A 22,359-nucleotide genomic window follows, 5' to 3' on the forward strand; every position below is an offset into this window, starting at 1 on the left:
TCCCTCTTCCGTCACACCTGATTCAAATGATAATCCTCTCATCGAGCTCTGCAGAAGCCTGATAACGACCCGTCAGGTGTGCAGGAAGAGGGAAACATCTAAAACATGCAGGATAGCAGATCTCGAGGACCAGGGTTGGTGACCCCTGCTTTAAAGGATGTTCTTGTTAACAAAGTGTGATGAAATGTTTTATGAAACGCACCAAGACCAGATGTTCACAGTGTTGACGTCATCTCCTTCTGTTGCAGCCGGTGGATTCTCCCAGCCCAGTGTTCCCAGAGGAGAGGGCTGTTCATCAGGCAGGCGCTCAGACGGCGTCCCAGAAACTCCCGACTGCAGCTTCTCCACAGACAAACTGCAGGTGAATCCAGATTTATTTCACAGCCTGATACTGAGCTCATGATGCATTTGTTTTCCACAGCCCTACTTAATAATCCTGATTTTACTTCTTCTTTTTTTTTTTTTTTTTTTTAATTTAACCTTTATTTAGCCAAGAAGAAAGATCCCATTGAGATTAAGAACCCCTTTTCCAAGGGGGTCCTGGCCAAGAGGCAGCATGAAATACAACACACAGTCACAACATACAGTAATTTACAGGACAAGTCAAACTATGAAAAACAAGTGCAAGTCACTGAATTAGTCTCTAGCACTTTGAGTTTGGATTTAAAAGCATTCGAGGAAATCATTCATTCAGCATTCAGTCAGTTTCCAGTCTTTTAGCAACATATTCCATGTGCAAGGAGCAGAGTGGACAAATGCCCTTTTACCCAGTTCTGTATGGACGAACGGCACAGAGAGGAACAAATGTTCATTTGATCACAGACAGTAAGAATCAACACTTGTTATTATTAAACTACACTTGTTATTATTAAACTACAGCTATAGGAAGGCAATAATCCAAGTATGGCCTTGTAAATCAAGGTGTCCCAGTGTCCCAGCCTCCTAGTGGACAGGGCGGGCCAGCCCACTCTGGAATACAACTCGCAATGTGTCATGGCTTTAGAATTAATAATAAACCTCAGAGAAGCATGATAAACTCTGTCAACCATTTGAAGACATTTTGATGGTGCATTCATATAAAGTAGATCTCCATAATCTAACACGGATAAAAAGGTGGCAGTAACAAGGCGCTTTTTTACATCAAAAGAAAAACACAACTTATTTTGAAAGTAAAAGCCCAGTTTAAGTTTTAACTTCTCCTGTTGTTTGTTAAAATTGTACGCTAACATTCAGTTTATTTGAAAAGATATGGAAACAACTAGTTCCATCAACGCTTTGTTTATTTTTCACTTGTTTTGATTCATTTTTAGATGACAGTAAAGGGTCTTGTATCAGTAATGTTCATTCAGCTCTATATGTCTTCAGTCTGAATCCTCAGAAGTGTCATTCAGCCTCATTCACCAACAACAAGAGCAACTCCATCAGACAGACGTCACCTGGACCACCTTCTTCTGCATCCACCTGCCAGCAGCACCGCTCTGCTGTGGATCCTGCCCCCTCTGCAGAGCCTCTCACTGGGCAGACGGTCCACTACTACTGGGGGGTTCCATTCTGTCCACGAGGCCTGGACCCAGACTCGTACACAAAGGTGAACACTGGTTTTAGTTCACATGGAATAATGAACACGTTAGATTCAAGATTCAAGATTTTTATTTATTTGTCACATATGGATGTACAGGTATACTCACAGTGAAATGAAATTTCAACAAGCACCCCTGTGCAAACTGTGCTTACCATGGAAAATAAAATACACATAAAATATATAAAATATAATGTGAACTATAGAATGTGTATGTAGACAAGTAAGTGTTCAGTGTAACAGCAGTAACAGTTAGGAGCATACATTTAGTTTGTATGTCACAAGTTGGTATTATTAGTTCAATTTAGAGTCCATTATGAATTGAAATAATGCTGTTTGTTTAACAGTTAAAGCCCTGTTTGCATCAGACTAGTATTACCTAGTGTCTCTGTGATTTAGAAGTGACTCCTCCCCATGTCCATTTGTGTGTATTTAGTGTTGCAACGTAGGCCAGGAGTTAGCAAAGTCTTAACAAGAACATTCTGACTTGTGTTAACATGCCTCCTGAGAGATGTGATCATAGTGTACAGCTCTAATGCAAAGTGAGAGGATTATCTTTTTTATTTCCATGTAGCAGGGAAGTGAGATCTGATGTGATGTGATAATGCAAGATAAGTTCTAAAGCTAGGTGTGGACTGTAGCATTTGGAGCTGAACACTTGTGCTCGGATCAACAAAACACGTGGAACACATGAACAAGGACTGTCCCCCAAATCAAGGTTATTATTGTTAACGAAAACTAACGAAATGACAAAAACTAGAATTGTAAAAACATTTTTGTTCACTGAAATAAGTAAAAACTATAATTAAAAGAAAAAAACGACAACTAACTGAAACTGTATTGTGTGCTTATAAGACTAACTAAAAAACGTATAAAAATTATGTATAAAATTCCCTTTGTTTTCGTCTTTGTCAAGGTCGGATTGAGATGAAATCTATTTGTTTCCCTCAAATAACTTTAGCTGCTGGCACCATATGACATTTAACAGTCCGTCACTTCTCATCACCTGTGGTTTAGAGTCGTCTTCTGGTCCCCACTCTACCTGGAAACATGGAGACTAAAGTTGGGAGAAAGCAGCAGAGTCCTGTCTGGGATGTATTTGAATATGACGGCGAAGAAGATAAAAGATATGAAAAAACTTAAACTAAACTAAAACTAAGCATTTAGAAAATAACAAAAACTAATAAAAACTAGCAAACCTGCTCTAAAAACTAATTAAAACTAACTGAATTAGAGGGAAATAAAAGTCCAAACTAAATATGACTAAACTATAATGAAAAATCCAAAACTATTATAACTTTGCCCCAGATGAGGTCAAAACTCCTAATTAATAGCCCCCCAACCTCATAACTGTTGAAAGATAGAAACACCCATCTTACCATATACAGGGTGCTTGTGCAGGTCTTTAAAGTCTTAGGAAGTATGGCATTTTGAAACACTGTTTTCCAGACCTTGAAAAGTCTGGAATTCTTGTCTTCATAAAGTACGGAAAAAAGTCTCTGTCATAGTTGAATTTTAGAGAATGCTCAAAGGCACAAAATCTAGTAAGATAAGAAATACTTATAGAAAAAACTGATAGAAGTTGCATTTAATGTGTAATATGAACGAGCACACAAAAAATTGGATTTCACCAAAAGATCGGAATAGTGCATTAAGACCTACTGTCTGAACGTAGCCTAAGTTGCATTCTCCTGCTGTGATTATTTACTCTTTTTCTGTTTCTCTATGACGTAGGGCTGCAACTAATGTTTATTTTCACTGTTGATTAATTTGTTGATTTTCTAAATGAATCATTTGATGCATAAAAGGAGTATCATCTTATAGAATAAAGCACTAGATATTGTCCTCCAATATCTTCTTTGGTCCATAACACAAAGTGGTGATGTGGTAGTTGGTTGCTTAACTCTTACATGTTTTCTTTGGCTGAATTAACATCTATAGTATTTGGAAAAACACCAGACTACAATAATAAACCTGTTAATCTGTCAGCAGTAAATCATTCATGTAGTTGCAGCCCAACAGGTGACAAAGTGAGTAATGGGTTGGTGTGAATTGTTGGTTCTGTGTTTTTTCTCATACACCATTTACAGACTAACTCTGTAAAATAGGGGTCTTTAACCTGTGGCTCCAGGGCCACATATGCCTCTTTAGCTTCTGTCTACAGCTCCTCTGGTCAAAAAACATGAGGAACATTTTGAAATGAACTGAATGAGTCAATATTTTTTAACACTGTTATAGCCCTAAATCTATTCTGTCTTCATCCATCTGCAAAAATGTGCAGGCTTTACATGGAATAAAATAATTCTTTGGCAATATAAAAAACAAAATCGACTATTTTCTTGCGAAATTCAGTACAAGATGCTCAATTTGCATTTGTTCGTAGTTAGTAAGTAAGCCACTATACATAAAAATTGCGCTTTTTCTTCATTACACAACACTATTATATTTTGGAAATGGTGTCCATCATTAAAAAAATTGTATAAATCTTGAATGTTTTCTTTTTTGTAGTTGTATAATTTCTTAAATGCACCAGACATTCCATTATTGTAATGGAAATACAAAGTTAAATAGCAAACTATCACAAATAGGCCACCTCATGGTAAAATATAGATGGGTTTAAATATTTTTTTCATGGCTCCAGTCAGATTTCTTCCTTTTTTTCCGAGACAAAAACAGCTCTTTAGGTTGTCAAGCTCACCAACCCTGGCTGTAAGACAAAGCTTTCCTTCGACTCACGCTGCTCCCCTTGTGTTCCTGTCGACAGGTGATCCTGGCTCAGATGGAGGTTTATGAGAAGAGTGTGAAGCAGGCTCAGAGGTGTCTGATGAAGAAAGCGGAGTGGGGGGAGCCCATCCTACCACAGCCAGAGGTATGAGATGTGTAGATATACGGGTGCTTCTCTGAAACTGGGTACATTTCGGTATCTGACACTTCGCCAGCTTTTTAGACCCAATAATAAAAGAGAAATTTAAACATATTTCTCCTCAGGATGTACCGAATGATGACCTCAGATAAATGCAAAAAAATTATTCTTTTGCTCTGAGCCATCCCAAAATTAATGCATTTTTAATAAATTATTTGGGCCAAAAATAGGACCAAAATATGGACAGTTAAATCTCCCTAGGTGTCAGTGCATTTGAGTGTAAATAACTTGTGTAAATGGTCTTATATAGACGATAAATAAAGACACTGTGTTAGATGTGTCGATCCTAGTGGTTTTTCTGATCCATATATGTGGGTTTTTCATCAATCTCAGTCTCATTCCAGGTTTTGTATATAACCCATTGTGTCCACTTGAGTTACATGTGAGAACCTGCCCAGTTAAACGCATATAAGTTGTGAATGATTTTGCAACAGTGGTCATTTTTGTCAAACACTCTGCCTTGCATAACTGGTTCAATTCCCAAAATGTACCTGTGAGAGAATAAAGAGATATTAAAAGAAAAAGTAGCGCGTAATTTTCCTGTCCTTTTTTGACAGTGTTACATGTGGATTTTTGTATTAAATATAATGTAAAATAATATAAAAATGTGTTTTGTCTGAAAAAGTTTTTTATCTCAGTAAGTATTTCTTTATAAAATAGACCCAAAGTGCTTCCAAACTTGCTTCATAACATTAGTCTACATCTGGTTTGAATTTTTAGCCCCATGTCCTGTTTTTAGGACCAGTTTCATAGAAGCACCTATATTGATGATAATACGATGATATGAGTTAGAATCAGAACTATCAGTCCACCAGTGGTTAGTGTTAATTCTTACTGAAAATGTATTTTTGTCTTACTCTCTTTATTAAATTTCCAAACCAAGGCTCCAACATAAAGTAAATCCTGTAAATCAGTGAATATGGAATTCCATTTGTCCTTCCGGTCATCCCTCTGTCCATGATTTTGTCCATCCCATTTCTCGGACACTATTCACTCAATGCTTTTTAAATTTGACACATTCTTTACCACTAGGAGAGGTACTGTACAGTCTGATGGCTGAATTTCAAAATTTTTTTTGCAAATTTTGGAAAAGTTTTTGAAAAGATTGAAAGTTAAGACTCTAAATCAGTGGTTCTTAACCTGGGTTCGATCGAACCCTAGGGGTTCGGTGACTCAGTCTCAGGGGTTCGGCGGAGGTCAAGACACACGCTCGACTCATCAGTTGGGTGTGTGTGTCGGGCTAGGTCCGTGTATGTAAACAAACGGCTTCGGAGACTCTTTCTCTGATTGACATCCAATATACGTGGTGTATTGTTGTTGCTTATAGCACTACAACACATCCGGAAGTGTTTATAATCTCTTCCACTCGTCTGACGATGAATTATTTTCCACATCGTTGTTATGACTTTTGCTACTTCCTGTTAACCACGGAGGACTCTCTTCCACTCGTCTGACGATGAATTATTTTCCACATCGTTGTTATGACTTTTGCTACTTCCTGTTAACCACGGAGGCAGACATGTGTAGCGTTTGTTTACATTTTCAGTCACCACACTGGTCAGTTACAATCATGTGACGACCGACGCACCGTTGCCAAGGTGAAGCCACGCATTTCTGAACTGGTCTCTCAAAGACAACAGCAGAAGTCACACTGATTTGCAGTAAATATTCCTTATTATTGTAGCCTGATGGAAATTAGGTGATGGGTGTGTGTTAAAATGTTAAAAATGATAAATAGCATAAATACAATAAGTTCATTATTGGAATACATAAGGTTAAAAATTAAAACCATTTCAGTGTGGTAGTACTAAAAAAGGTCATGTCTTTGTGAAAAGGTATGTAATTTGTTGTGAGTTCATGCGTTGTATTGGTTTTGTTCTTTGAACACAGTGATGTTAATGCACGGTTCATTTTGTGCACCAGTAAAACATATACCTGTGTCTTGAATTTGAAAAAAATCATATTTTATTTTTTAATAAAGAAGGGTTCGGTGAATGCGCATATGAAACTGGTGGGGTTCTGTACCTCCAACAAGGTTAAGAACCACTGCTCTAAATTAATCTCTGGGTCAGGATAGTGTCACTGAGCAGGAGGAGCAAACTGTTGTGTGGTTGGGTAGGGGCATTAGTAACTTCCACCTACTTTTTCACTTTTTTTTTTTTTTTTTAATCTTTTTCAGAAATCTCCTTCACCCGAATCGGCATCTGAATCGCCTCAACTGCATCTCCCACGAAGGTAAAACTTGCCACCCCCTCATCCAACCACAGCTGATACACGATGTCTTGAGTAACATGACATTTAATATTAGTTTCAGATTCAGATTCCTTTAATGTCATTCAATAACATTTTAAACAAGAAAAGCACTCTGAGAGCACAGACCTCCGCCAAGACAGATCTACCCCACCCCCCACCCCCCTGATCACCACCAAAATTTAATCATTTCTTCCTTGTGCCAGTATCAATATTTCCTGAAAATTTCATGAAAATCTGTCCTTAAGTTTTTGAGTTATCTTGCTAACAAACAAACACGCACGCACACACACAAAGCAGTGATCACAATACCTCCTAGCGGAGATAAAAAAAACATGTATTCTCTCATAATATTAATAACTCCTTGACCATATTTTGCATGTAGGATGTAATTTTGAATAAGCAGATTTGTCTACTATTAGGCACTTTTTTTCTCTTTACTTTTATTATTTTATTTCTTTTTTTATTTTACCTTTTTTGTTCCAGAAGTACTTGGCTATTTTTTTTTTTTTTTTTTTTTTTATTACAATCATCAAGTATGTCATGTTGGACCAGGGGTAGGAGGGTGAGGGGGATGGGAAGAATGGGACATGCTTAAAGCCTCTGAAATTGAATGTTCAAATGTTCAATGTAACTTAAATAAGCACCAAAAAATTATAAATAAACATGTTTAACAAATAAATAAATAAAAATTTAAAAAATATGGAGGAATAGAAAGTGTTATCCAGGCCCAGTGTAGTAATAGACACATAATAAATAATCAAATCTAAAAGCAGTACTGTAAAAAAAACATGTATTATGTAAAAGCCAAGTCAACAGATGAAAACAAGTTAAAATGCAACATATTGGGTGAGGTGCAGAGTCGAGTTTTTAAAATATTTAGAAGTATTCAGCTGCCTTCAGAGATCCACAGTTTTCTGCCCTTTCATGAACTGCAAGAAACTGTTTTGTTTTGTTTTCTTTGTGGTTTTTATTTGTGTTGTTTAGTGCACATTAAGAATCTATGCTTTGCTATTTAATTTTCGTTTTATCTTACCACCAGGTGTCAGCAGTGACTGTGGTCACAATATTACAGGAGTCTTGCTTATTCTGGAACTGTAAAAACCCAGAAACATCCTCAGTGAATAGTTTGTGGAATTAAAAGAATTGCATTGTTACCGTATATTTCAAATTATTATTTCTCTACAGTTTAACTTTGTTCCTGAGTGCGAAATTTAAAAAAACAAGCTGTTTTTTTTTTTGTGATTTACTTTTTACTGAAAAGTTTTAACAACACTAATACAACAAAAACACAAAGAACACAGACCGTCATCTCATTAAAAACTAAAGCCAAAACCAAGGAAAATAGGCATAAACACGGTTGACAGGAGAAGAAAAAGTGAAGGTTATAATACATACATGTACATATACAAAAAAAAGCAAAGTAAAAACACATGACTGTTTTTTCAACATTTCAGTAATATCTACCACAAAATTTGACCATTTAGCCACAGTTTGGGGCTTTGCTCGGTAAAGTCTGGCTCTAAATTACCCACGTGTTGTACATTTAATAACCAACATTTAATAGGGTTAATTTCTTTATTAAACCATAACTCTAAGATTTCACAGCTGTAAATCCACAAAAAAGAATTCTCCGACAAATTTGTTTAAGGTTCAAAGCAGTATCATTGTTCAAAAGACATAGACCTGGGTCTGGTATTATTGTAAACATGAGAATTTTACTCATAACATTGCAAACATAAGTCCATAAAGTCTTTATTTTAGTATATTCCTAGAACATATGTGGGACTGTTCCCACAGAAGAGTTGGAACACAAAGTACAATTTGGACTAGAGATCAGACCCATTCTATAACGTTTATGAGGAGTAGCATAAACTCTGTGGATTATTTTATAAGTGATCAATTGATGGCTTAGATTCACAAGGTGTTTTTTTTTTTTTTTAAGTTTTAGCTTTTTCATGAAAACAGAACATGATGAAAACATACCTGTTAGTCTCTGATTCTGTGATTTAATGATTATTTTGTATTTAGTTTCATTCGATTTCAGTTAATGTGAATTCTAAACGATTTAAAGTAAGTGCAGAGTTTGTTTTGAACAGGTGTTTTTGCTGATACTATAAACTTAAAAAACAAATGAAAAATTGATAATTCACAATAATGGTATTCAGTGCTGTATCGTATTACACTAAATAACATTATTGTTTTATTTCCCAGCATTACTTTATGAAAACAGGAAGTCCTGGAGATGTACCATTGGACAAAATACATTAAATAGTCATATTGTCTGAGCTGACTCTCCAGGGGAAAAATATACACTTATATTGGTAGTTACTTAATGCCAAAGGAAAGTTATCCATCCAGTATCCAAATATGACACAGTAATAGCAATATAAGTGACATACAGTTGAAGTATAAAGTAACTGTATTACACAAAAGAATAAAACACTAAAGATATAAAATTGCAAATGTCTACAGTCGTGGAAAAAATTATTAGACCACCCCTTGTTTTCTTCAGTTTCTTGTTCATTTTAATGCCTGGTCCAACTAAAGGTACGTTTGTTTGGACAAATATAATAATAACAACAAAACAGCTCATAGTAGTTTTATTTCAGAGCTGATATCTATCCATTTTGTATGTTTTCTTGACAATAACCAAAATCACTTCAGGTCTTACATCAATATCTATGGCATTGTACTGACAAAAACAGTACTTTTAGGCATTCCATGTTTTTTTTTTCTGTCTGTTTTAGTCACATGACACACACAAAAGTTAGTACTTGATTGCATAACCATTGTTTTTGATGACTTTTGATGGTCTAATAATTTTTTCCACTACTGTATATGTATATTAAGTCACAGTGCATTAATATAGTTAGTGGTTTAATTTGCATATTAGAGTAATTTTGTCCAGTGAAATAAAGTAAAAGAATGTTGAGCCGTTTCTATGACTCAGATTCATGAAATAAAGCCCTTAGTTTTTAGAATGTGTTTTTTCTTGTCTTTGACCTTTATTTAAACACATTTCCAGACGCGTCCTCAGACAGAGAGGAAACAACCCATGTGAAGATACTGAGACCCCTACAGCTGAGGCAGAGGAGGAGGAAGATGACAAGAAAGAAGAGGACAGAGAAGAGAAAAAGGAGGAGGAGGAGGAAGGTAAAGGAGGAGAGCAGCAGCCGGATTCTGATGACTGCACAGTTTGTCCAGGTGTGAAAAAAGTCTGATGTATAAAACAAGTTATAATCGATTTTTTTTTTTTTTTTTTCCTCCTCTTAACAGTTCGTGCCACTATTTGTTTAGTACAGGGTTCCTACACAAGTAGGGATGTCCGATATTGGCTTTTTTGCCAAAAACCGATATGCCGATATTGTCCAACGCTTAATTTCCGATTCCGATATCTACTGATATCGCTGCCGATATATGTGGGATATTAAACTAATTTTAGGTAACATCACATATCTCCTGTCATGGAATTAACACATCATGCCTAATTTTACTGTGATGCCCCATTGGATGCATTCTCAAATGCAACAAGGCTTTCAAAATGTAAACACTGTCTGTGCAAAGAATACATACTTCAACTTAACTCTTTCTCTGCCAGAGCATTTTCCACTGAGTTGGTAGCCAGCACCAGCCTTTTTGGTAATTTTCACTAATCTTTGGAGGCTGACTGAAAATGTTGTTAGGTGTTTGATCTGTAAATAATTATATGGACATGTAGTTATTTATCTATGTATGAATTTATGTATTTATTTATTTATTTCCTACTAAAGTCAAATCCAACAGTGTCTTACCTGTGTCCCTGCTGACATTCTACAGCTGAATCTGTTCTGTGTCCATTCAGAATCTGAACTCACTCTAACAGATTCAGACTAGCTATCCTTTGTCTTGTCCCATGTCTGTGTCTGTCTTCTCCTTGAATGTCCTCTATAAATGTCTCTTTTCTCTTCCTCCTGTCTGTCATTTTCTCCGTGTCGCTCCGTGCCCCCCGCACCTCCGTGTCGGACCTGAGCCGCTCCGTGTTTCCCGTGTTCAGTGTCCGTCTCCCTCACCTTCTGTTTCTCCGTTCCTGTCTCTAAATGGTTCTTCTGTAACTCCATCATATATTGAATTGTCAGACTGTCTCCATAATCATCTTTAAGGCTTTTGAAACTGTGTGCGGTTCCTGCATAGTCTGCACTTCCTCATTCTGTGACTGCCGCTGGATGCGTTGCCATGGGATACGGAGACTCCAGTGCAATAACATTAAACCTGGTCCGTCATTTTTCCGAAAAAGCTGCTTAATTGTTTGTTTCTGGACTAAGGAAAGTAATTCACATGATCCGCAACAGCTTCAACTACAGTATAACAGTGAAAACACGGAGTGACGGAAAATCTCGTTATTGGCGGAGAAAGAGTTAAGTTGTGGAAAAAATGCCATATTTATTTATTTTCTCTCCCTCCCTCCATGAGTCTATTACAGTGTGGCAACTCTACTGTACAATTTTGAAAACTGCACATTTCTTTCAGCTACAAACAACGCTTCATTTATGCGTCGGTAAATGCTGGTGAGATCAAGGCATTATTTTATCGGTTTTAATGATAGGCAAAAAACCCGATACCGATATTACATTTTTATGCCAATATCGTATATCCCTATACACAAGTATGGAAAAGTACGGAATTTGATTTCATAAATGTCCAGGTCTGGAAATGTATGGAAAATGGAAACAAATGTATGGAAAAATATTCATGTTTCCCAGACTGTTCCCACTGGTCAATTTTCTAAAACATAAAATTATGAATATGTAAAAAAAGATATGGGTTGATCTGGGTTTTTTTTTCAGGCACTTGCTAGTGCAGCTAAAATATTTGTGAGAGCACATACAGTCGGCTATGTGTCCCAGAAAACATTTGGGCAGATTGACAAGTTGCCTTCTGCTCTTACGCTCCTCCAACCCGTTTTAAGCCCCGCCCAGGTGTTGTCAAGTTTCATTGCTGCTTTGACGGGCAGGTGATGTCCACACACTGTTTTGTGAGCTAACTATTCAACATGCCTTGTATGATCGTTGGCAGAACTCATAATGGGTTAGGGCTGCACGATATTGGAAAAAACTGTCATTGCAATTTTTTTTTTTAACCCTGCGATATATATTGCGATATGAAAAACTACTCAGGAGGATATAACATCTGTATTGCGCTGACGTAAATGGTCAAACAAATTAGTTGTTTCCTCTCATTGTAGTGACAGATGGAAGAAACTATCGACACAGATCATGATCGTGTTTCAGTTTCATCCTTCTTGTAGCTGAAATAATTCCAGATAACTGATGTTGATTTTCTTTTTGGCACCAAACCTTCATTTTCAGTGATTTTCTCTTGTTCGTTGCTCATTTTTCAATGTTGTTGCCAGCGAATCACTCCCTGTGCAGGGTCGTGGTCAGCTTCGGCAAACTGATTAAGAATGATCGGGATTGGTGGATCGCTGTGCGCAGTGTGTGTCAGGTACCCAGGTTGAAATTAGATGAGAACACACTGAGTTCATTTACTTCCTACACTGCAGAATCTGTGATGTGACTATTGCGCACATGTACATTGTGATGACGATGCTCAAATGATATACAGGGGTTGGACAAAATAATGGAAACACCTAACATTGTGGCATCATAGAAGGTGTTTCCATTATTTTGTCCAACCCCTGTATTGTGCAGCTCTATAATGGGTAGATGGAAATTCTCTGACTGGCTCATAAATCCCAAATATAGAGGCTGGTGGAATTTTTTTTACCAAGATGTCTGGGAAAAGTATGGAATTCAGAAATTTCAAATGCGTAGGAACCATGTTAGTAACGGAGTCTTGAACAGGTTGTGTTTGAATGTATTTTAGGAACTTAAGTTCAAGGTTCATATGGGTGTTTGAAATCCTTGAATTTCAATGTTGAGTTTTCAAGGTCTGAAAAATGCTTGAATTTCCGTTTAAGCGCTTGAAAGTGCCTGTAATTCTGTGATTTATTTGTTTTATTTTTAATATTTACTCTGCCAGGTTAGATTTCAAGCCAAAGCTACTTGCAGAGAGGTGATACCTTTTGAAAAAGAAAATTTTGTGTTCCCAGGTCAACTCCGGGTACATTTTTATCTTAGTCTTGGTCTCGGTGCGAGTGTGTCTGAAGAATGCCAAGTGGCCTCCCTTTTTTTGGATAAAACTTTGCGTTCTTTAATTTCTAAGCCTTTTGCTGTTATGAAACATCATTTTAGATGTTTAAAGCATAATACAATCTACATCATTGTGATAAAAAGTGAAAAAAATAATCCTGAGTATATGTATTCCTGTAGATGTATATTTTATTCCAGCAATAAGGTGGTGAAAAAAATTGAAAATGACCCTTAAAAGTGCTTGAATTTGACCTTGAAAAATTTGTACAAACCCTGGAAGTTGTTACACTCATGCACTGACAAAAACACAGACCTTAACTCATGTTTCTGTTGCGTTTCGTTGACTGTATGTGTTCATGTATTTGTACATTGTCAGTAAATTTCCCTGAGCGCTTTTTCAGGATTGCTGCTCATCCTGTTTTGCATTGCTCATTAAATCTGACCTCTTTAGTGTGAACTTACCTGATTTACTCTTCTCTTTGTACTCACAGAAACCCAGCTGAGCGACAACGACAGCACGCAAGACTTGATGATGGACACTGACGCTGCAGCAGAGGTATGTTCATGATGACGTTTCAAACATACCACAGATTTTCCCTTGGTTTCTGGAGGGTTTAGGTTGTGTGATGTGATGTTATTTGGTTAAAACCACTGCAGAATTTTGAATGAAGGTTACTATGATACTTAAACAGCATCAGATAATGTGAAAACCTTTCACATTTTCTATTCTGTAATGAAGACTTTACTATGGAAATTATCTGAACTCTTCACTTTTCATGGCTTTATATAATTAGTTATTTCTGGCAGGGTAAAATGCTTTAAATAAACCTTTTTAGTGCAAACAGACTTCAAAGAATCACAATAAATGGATTTAAATGTAGTCTCTGGTAGAGATCAGTGCTCATTTTACAAACTATTAGGGGTCCGCGTTCACGGCCCTGTGACTCAATCACATGACATTTTCAACACGTTTTAGTCAGAGGCCTCGATATATATCAGTGTCGCGACACTTCCATAGACTCCCGTTGTCAAAGAAATATGCACCTTCTTCTGGGTCATGGAGGGGCCATTGGCTCCAAACACTGAGTGTAAAGCCGTTGGAACGCATTCATTTCTATTGCAGCTAATCTAGCAACCCCAGTGGTAAGTTAATAAGATACCATCATCTTTCAAATTGAGTGTATTTCCTGTATTAGCGGACATTCATGTTGTAAATTCAAGTTTCTCTGGTTTGGGTTAGTACAAATTTATATCTTAAACAACTATTACGTTCGATTTTCTGCTGTAGTCCTATAGTTTTCTAGCTTGACTTGTCCAGCTGTTGAAATTTAACCACTATAACCACAAATTATGGAGTTTTTATGATAAGGTAATGTTAGTACAAATGTTGTTATTAGTGGGTTTCATTTTAGTTGTTTTGCTGAACCTGGTGGTTTTTGGTCCAGTTTGTCAGCTGAGGTCATGTGATCATTAGGAGGAGAGTTGCTGTAGAGCTGAGCTCTGCCAAAAAAAGTTTATGAAAGTTATTATTCATGGGTTAAAGGAAGTGAAACTTCTGTCACTGGGCATTTGTAAGATCTGACTCATCATATAAGAATTCTGTTGAGTTTTGAGTTTGCTAATGTTGAGTTTTTAATGAGTTTAGCGTCCGTGTTGACGCTAACATGCTAAGTTAGCCGCTATGCTATCCTGTGGTTTATACCTTATTGTATGTGTTATCAGAGCAGAGCTTGGCAGACGCACAATGTTCACAGATAAACACTGTTTTCTGATTGGACCACAGTCTTATAATAGGAAAACTTAAAAATGGTAAATTGTCCATCTCCTTATGAGTACAGTACAATTACAGATTGAATGAACTTGTGAAGTTAGCACCACTCACATACATAGCCTATCCAAGCTAACACCAACCTTTCCCCCCAAAATTTAAGTTTTCAAAGTAATAAAGTTAGTCCTTTCAGTGGTCAACCCCACTACTCAAAAGTTTAACACATACAACAGTACATACAGTAGCGACACAACGGTTGTGGGTGGTTTATTTTCAGATTTGCCATGTTCACTGCTGTTTCTCCCATTAAATAACATGGGAGCGCTTAGTTTGTTTGGACCTATTCAGGCTTACTTGAACCATGTGATCACCAGAGCGGCGACATCATAGCATGTCGTAACTCTCTTTATAGGGTTCTGGTTTTAGCATCGGAAGTTGGTCACGTAGACCACTGACAACTGCATTTGAAAGTGCAGACTTAAAACACTCCCACTTTTTATTTGATGTTGATAGAGCAAATAAAACCAGAGATAAGACGGTTTGAACTTGGAGCAAACAACCGTGAATAAAAGTATGAAAATGAGGTGGGGGGGTGTAATATATCTGACCATATCTTCATCATTTTTTGTCCTCTTCCTTTTCCAAAACGGAAAAAACTGGCTGAATCCGCGGATTCTAATCCAGACTGCTTTAGCATTACAGGTAAGGGTGAGAATGACCCCCACCTGAACCTGATGCAAAAACTGGGAGGAACAGGGGTTGAGAAAACTGGAGAAAATGCCAATGTTAAGATATGCTTTTATGTCAGTAAGTCAGCATATAAAGGCAAAATCAAAAGTACTCAAAAATGTCCAAAATAGGCTCAGACCCCTAAGGTTAAAGTGGTTTGGGGGATAAGTGGAGACGATATCGGCTGATTAATCAAACATTAGCTTTTTCCCACTTCAGACCATCATCATCACTGTATTGGCCGTAACAACATAAACCCCACAAATGACCCAGGGTGAAAGACTCTGTAAATGATTGTATTTACGATGGTACTTGGGCTGTTTAAAATGAATATCTGATTTTATCAACACAGTACAGATCTCATAAAACAAGCACTTGAAAAAAGAAAGAAGAAAAAAAAGAAACAATCAAATAATAGGCAGAGTAAAGTCTCACCAAGGCAAACCTTATCTACACTAGTCGCAGTCAGTTTAAATGAAATCAGTGCATCTATAAGGAGTTAGCGCTGTACATTTAGTTGTACAGATGAGTTCAGGTGACACAGGTCCTGCCAGTCTTTTTACATTTTTAAGCCTTTATCAGTACGAGAATAGAAATTGTATGTATGCAATCATGAATGACTCCTCAACCTTAAGGGTCACTTTTGCAACAACAAAAACGTCCTTCAACAATGCAAACATGAATAGATGACATTACCCTGCCATTAGGAGGAACAACCAACCCATAGTAAGAAAAAAACATTCACCTGATGGTTAAAAAAAAAAAAAAAAAAACTTTCTTAACCCTTAAAGATCTAAAACTCTTTTACTGTGCCTCTTTTTCTTTTTTCACTATATTTAACCTTTCCCAAGTTTTTTTTATCACTTTGTAATGTAATAATATCCTCAGCATTTTTCAGTGAAAATCAGACATTTTCCTATATTTAATTTACTGATCATCCACATCTACTGTCATTTGTCAAACTGCATGGGTTTTATTGGTGAATCAGTGTTGCAGAACATGATGGTGTTTCCACGTTCACTATGGAGTGTCTAAACATCCGTGGGTCATATTTGATGACCATAAAAAGATGACAAACTGTATTTTACCAGAATTTTATTTAATGTATTGATAGGAACAATGATTTAAAAGTTGCTTAACATTTTAGATCAGTAGATAGTTTTGATCGAATGTTTAGATCAGTGGTGTCAAACTCCTTTTTTTTTTTTTCAGCCCAATGTGATCTCCAGTGAGCGGGACCAGTAAAACAATAACATAATAACCTGTAAATAATGTCAACTCAAAATTTTTCTGTTATATTTCAGAGTAAAAATGTTTACGTCGATAAACTATCCTTTAAAAAATGGGACTAAGAATGATCTGAAAATAAGTGCCATTTTAACATTATTCTGCCACAGGTTATCATTTACATGTTCACTACAACTGACAGATCACAGTGGATCTACAAATACATTAAACATTTAATATTGGGCAGAATATTGTTAAATTTACACTCACCTAAGACATTTCATGTTGCTCAGGTTGTTCCCATTTATTATGAAAGGATACTTTGTAATTGTAAACATTTTCATGTAATTGTACTTTTTTTTTCACTTTGTATTTTAACATTTTTAAAACTCTTTTACAACAGTCACAGCATGAACAGAGCACAAAACAGCAATGGGGGGGTGGGGTGGGGGGATGGTGCTGTTCCATATGCACTCATATGGTTTTTGTCATCCGATCTGGGAACAAGAAGTAGTGTCCTTAAATGTCGTCCATTTCTCCAATCTTTGATTAAAAGTTCCCACCTTAATTCAGAGATGGAATGTTAATTTTTCCATGGTTTATATTTCCTCTATAATATCCAGCCATTGCTGTGGTCGTAGAGGGTCACATTTTAACCAGTTCTAGGCCAGCGTCTTCTCTTTAAATTACATCATCAGGTATTAGACCCAGGTAGATAGTCTGGGGGTCCATTGGAATTTTATAATTTAAAATGACCTCCATTGTCTGAGCAATACAGTTCCAGTAATTGTACTGTTTTTTACATTAAAACAAAGAGAAACATTTGGAGTTGTCCTTATTTATAGGTTATTATGACAGTATTTTACTGGTCTGATCCAGTTTAGATCAAATTGATCTGTATGTGGAACCTGAACTCAAATGATTCTGACATTCGTGTTAATATCTTCAGTGTAATTTTTCGCATTTCAAATTCATCCCATGGGCCGGATTGGATCCTTTGGCGGGCCAGTTTTGGCCCACGGGCCATCTGTTTGAAACCCCTGTTTTAGATCTTTGAGGATTAATTAAAAACATAAACCTCATTAGATGATAGAAAGAAATCCAACATTCATTCATTTTCTGGACCTGCTTTATCCTCACTAGGGTCACAGGGGTTGCTTGGAGCCTATCCCAGCTACATAGGGGCGAAGGCGGGGTACACCCTGGACAAGTCGCCAGTTCATTGCAGGGCTGAACATATAGAGACAAACAATCACTCTCACATTCACACCTATGGGCAATTTAGATTAACCAATTAACCTATCAGTGCATGTCTTTGGATGGTGGTAGGAAGCCGGAGTACCCGGAGGGAACCCACGCAGACACGGGGGGGACATGCAAACTCCACACAGAAAGGTCCCATCCCGTCGACTGGTGTTGGAATTGAACCCAGGACCTTCTTGCTGTGAGGCACGAGTGCTAACCACTGCACCACCGTGTCGCAAAAGCCAACATGAAGACTTGTAATATTTTCTGAGTGTTTGATTATTGCCACTGTGTTTTTCCCACAGCTCCGGGTTAAAAGTCCAGAGCTACCAGAGGTTCAGGAGATCCTCCAAGATGAAGCTCCCACTATGGACAAGCAGCATCAGGAGGACGATGAGGAGATGGACGTGGATGTGGAGACTGAGGGTAAGGTAGCACCTTTAACGAGAGCAAAAAATACCCCAAAAACATAAAATGCATTTGTTTAAATGTAGAAATCGTCAAATACCATCTGTTGTTTGGAGAAAATCTAAAAATATGTGACCAGTGATGATATTCTGTTCATGTTTTCCTTTCTTATAGCTCTCATTTAATAGGTCTTATTTATTTTATTTCATTGTAATTTCTTTTTTTTCTTTTTTTCTGTCTAGTTTACTCAGTGCTTGTTCTAGTTATTATTATTATTATTATTATTATTATTATAATTATCATCATGGTTGCTATTGTCAGTATTGTTGATCTTCTTGTGAGGGTCTTCGCCACCTTCTTCCTTTTTCTCCCCCCTTCACTTTTTCTGTCTCTTCTCTGCCTTTCCTCTCCTCCCCCCTGTTCCTTTATGTCAGGTCCAGCATCGAAATGTGGTTCAACAAAACTCATAGTAAAGACAGTAGAATTTCAAGGGGAGCCTCATATACTTTATGAAGTTTAACTTGGCAAAGCAAATTTGTTCAGCACCAAAAGGAGCCAGACTAGCATTCTGCTGTTATGATGATGGACAAGACAAGTTAGAAGGGAAAAAATATAAATAAATAAAATAAAATAAAAAAATAAATAAATAAATGAGAATAAAAATCTGTGACCTTTTGCAGACCCAGAGGACAGAGAAACCAACAGAAACAAACCTATATGTGATGCTGCTGAAGGACAGACCGTGAGACCCGAGGACAGGACGGATCCAGATGTGGAGGTGGTTCAGGACAGAGGAAGTCTTCAGAGGTCAAAGTCTCCTGAACTGGAACCAGCCGCCGTCCCTCAGAGTCCTGAATCCAGTGTGGACTGTCCCATCTGTCAGAGGTCCTTCCCTGTGTCCGAGATCGAGATGCACGCGGCGTACTGCGATGGAGACGTGGCCGTTGTAGACGAGGGTAAGGGGACTGTTTCCATGGTGACAGACTGTTCATTTTTCTCAGAGGCACACTGGTTGATATCCAGTCTGTCTGTAACATTTGGCATTTTTTGACATTTAACACCAGCAGCAGCAGCAGCAGCAGCCTTTTACTGAGAGTTTTAAACCAAGACGAGCACATAAAAGACCTCGTTCTTACTGTCCGTCAAGTCTGTTTATGACACATCCAGCCTGTTTTCAGCAGAGATTCAACAGTCAGAGTTTAATCACTTTTCACTAGGTTTTCCTGAGGTTTTCAGAGGGCTTAGGTTCTTTCTTTGAATTATTTTAGACATTTAGGTTGTTTTTTTTTCCCCAACAAGAAAATTTTCATCATTTGAATCATTGGAAAATTGGTTGCAATCTCACACCATGTTGTTTTACTTTAACCCATAAAGACCCAGTGCTACTACTGTGGAAGCTCCTAAATTAATATCTCTATTTAACCTTTTTTAAAGGGCTCATATTTCTCTAAATCCACTTTTATTAGTCTTTGGTTCATTTATTTATGTATTTGGACTCTAATAGTTCATACAGTTTGAATTTTAACCCTCCAGGTGCTGCAAAACTCTCTATATTCATTTGGGCAAAATTCCAGTGGATTTCTACAACCTATTTTAATTCCTTCTTAATTTGTTATGTTTTATAACTAGTTACAGCATGACATTTGCATATATAAGGTTAAGACTTCCGACGAACATTTTTCCTGTTCGACATAATTGTTTGTCAGCAGCAGCGGTTGTAGTCCATACTGAAAATATGTCCAAACTTGGAGCCCATTACCTAAAATGTTCAGTTGTTGGTTGAACGGGACAGAGCAGCACAGCCAACAACCTGGAGGGGATGGGGCCTGAAGTGGCTCAGTGCTCCAAACCACCTTTCTGGCATCATTACTCAGAAATAGGGTTGAAGATGGACCTGTGGAGTTGAATTAATGAAGAATTCAGACCCAAGCAGAGCATTTACAGTTTATGGAGACCACAGGGAAATGTGGGAAAATGAAGAATTCCACTTTTAAAAAAAAAAAGCAAAATATCACTCTAAGTGATTTATCAGCATGTATTATGATATTCTGTAATTTTGCATTTTATCAGTATAAATTGGGTATTTTCCTTTATTTAATTTACTCATCATATAGATGCTCATTAAAGCTTGTGTAAATTCAAAGGTAATTGTATCAGAATTGAAGAAAAAGTGACTTTTTTTCAGCAAAGATAAACTGAACATAAACCCAGTGTGTCCATCCACTGTCACTGATTCAACTCCATGGGTTTTACTTGTGAATCAATGTTGTAGAAGATGACAGTGTTTCCACAGTAACTACTCTGAACGTCCAAATGGGTCATATCTGATGACCATGAAAAATTGACGAACTGCATTTTACCTGAAATATTTCAACATGTTGATAGGTTCAATGGTTCATAAGTTATTAAACATTTTGGGTCAGTAGATTTTGGTTTCCAGTGGCTGTTTAGGTCTTTATGCATTAAACCTGTAACCGTCCTGTGTTCACAGTTTCACTGAAGCCACGGAGAAAGCGAGCGAGGAGAACTGAGGTGGCACCAGAGGAGACGAACCATACATCTATCACTGGAAAGTAAGTCCCAGTGATCACCCATTGCATTAAACTGGACCGTCCAACTGGTCTCTAATAGGACGTCTTTTTCCCAGGTCCGGTCTGAAGCAGGAGAAGTGTTACGTCTGTCAGAAAGCGGTTCCTCTGAGAGACTACAGCCGACACACAGAACTCTGCATCCACCGCAGCGGATCAAAGATGGCCACAGTGAGTGTGATGATTACACACACACACTATGATGTTAACTCAGATGAAACACACACATGATTAAATATATTTCATCCTCTTACATTTGTGTTATCCTGTAGAGTTACTAATAGGCACAAACTCCATAGGAAACAGGTGGGTCAATATATAATTGGAGTTCCCCTTACAGGGTAACATAGTTGACAGGTATAGTTGATATTTTTGCTGTTTTCAGGCCTAAAATCAACATAACCATAACACCACATGACATTTTTACAGAAAGATTCCTGTAAATATCATATATACAACTGAGTAAAATTGAAAGTTATTTTGAAAGATATTGTAGTAACACTGACAGTAATCCAGACAGTAATGGTAATATTCAGGCATGTTTTTGACCTTTCAGACTGGAAGCCTACTGTCAGCTCTGGACCGAACAGAGAGCAGGGACTCAGGTAGGTCTCCAGATCCTGTTCAGGACTGTCATTTATATTCACCTTCAGCAAACGATTAACTCAAATGTCAAACACCCGTACCCGTAAAGACCTCTTACTTCAGTGACTTATCACCATTGTACCATTATTTAGCATTTTTCAGTGAACAGTACAGAATAGTATTTTCCTGTGTTTGATTTAGTGTGCTGGTGATGTTCATAGAAGCTCAGAGTGAATTCAGAGGTTATTATAGCAAAAGTGACTTTTTCACCAAAATCTGTCATTAATTGAATGCAAAAGCAAACTATTACATCCACTGTCATTTGTAAAACTGAATTTTATTGATGAATAAATCTTGGAGAAGATGACGGTGTTTCCACGTTAGTTGTGGAGCCTCTCAATGTCCAACTGGGTCATATCTGGCGCCCCTGAAAAGCTGATCATCTGATAATCATCTGTGTTTTTAGAACCTTTCATCTGTTAAACTTTAGGTGATTTGCCTTTTATATATTGATGATGGTGTTATTTTTGTGTGTGTTCACAGAGGCTGGTCCGTCTGGGTCCAGAGTCCATCCTGGGTAAGATGGTGACATACATGTCATGTTTTGGTTTCCCTTTTCCATATTCTCTAAATAAACTACATGTATGACCTGCAGTATCACAATATTACTTTTTTAGTACAAACAACAGAGCAAAATACCCATGTAATGAATACAGTCATGGAAAAAAATTATTAGACCACCTTTGTGTTCTTCAATTTCGTGTTCATTTTAATGCCTGGTAAAACTAAAGGTACATTTGTTTGAACAAATATCATGGAAACAACAAAAAATAGCTTATAAGGGTTTGATTTCAGAACTGATGTCTTCATTTTCCATGTTTTCTTGAGAAAAACCAAAATCACTTCAGTTCTTACATCAATATCTA

General features: G+C 37.2%; 1 protein-coding gene across 4 annotated transcripts in view; it reads left to right on the plus strand.

The window, feature by feature from the left end:
• The window catches only part of uimc1 (ubiquitin interaction motif containing 1), a 30,527-nt gene that overhangs the window by 7,393 nt on the left and 775 nt on the right, over positions 1 to 22,359 (plus strand). For 2 of the 4 annotated variants that reach the window (XM_030154698.1, XM_030154701.1), the window contains 12 exons: positions 249 to 361; positions 1,366 to 1,588; positions 4,344 to 4,448; positions 6,682 to 6,737; positions 9,781 to 9,959; positions 13,375 to 13,439; positions 18,158 to 18,282; positions 18,939 to 19,216; positions 20,752 to 20,833; positions 20,908 to 21,019; positions 21,405 to 21,453; positions 21,977 to 22,010. In XM_030154698.1, coding sequence (XP_030010558.1) covers positions 249 to 361; positions 1,366 to 1,588; positions 4,344 to 4,448; positions 6,682 to 6,737; positions 9,781 to 9,959; positions 13,375 to 13,439; positions 18,158 to 18,282; positions 18,939 to 19,216; positions 20,752 to 20,833; positions 20,908 to 21,019; positions 21,405 to 21,453; positions 21,977 to 22,010 — 1,421 coding nt within the window. The remainder of the gene's footprint in view (positions 1 to 248; positions 362 to 1,365; positions 1,589 to 4,343; positions 4,449 to 6,681; positions 6,738 to 9,780; positions 9,960 to 13,374; positions 13,440 to 18,157; positions 18,283 to 18,938; positions 19,217 to 20,751; positions 20,834 to 20,907; positions 21,020 to 21,404; positions 21,454 to 21,976; positions 22,011 to 22,359) is intronic. The other 2 variants (XM_030154699.1, XM_030154702.1) reach the window with 2 other exon arrangements.

The sequence above is a fragment of the Sphaeramia orbicularis genome, chromosome 14 (genome assembly GCF_902148855.1).
Source record: "Sphaeramia orbicularis chromosome 14, fSphaOr1.1, whole genome shotgun sequence".
In the NCBI taxonomy this organism is placed as follows: domain Eukaryota; kingdom Metazoa; phylum Chordata; class Actinopteri; order Kurtiformes; family Apogonidae; genus Sphaeramia; species Sphaeramia orbicularis.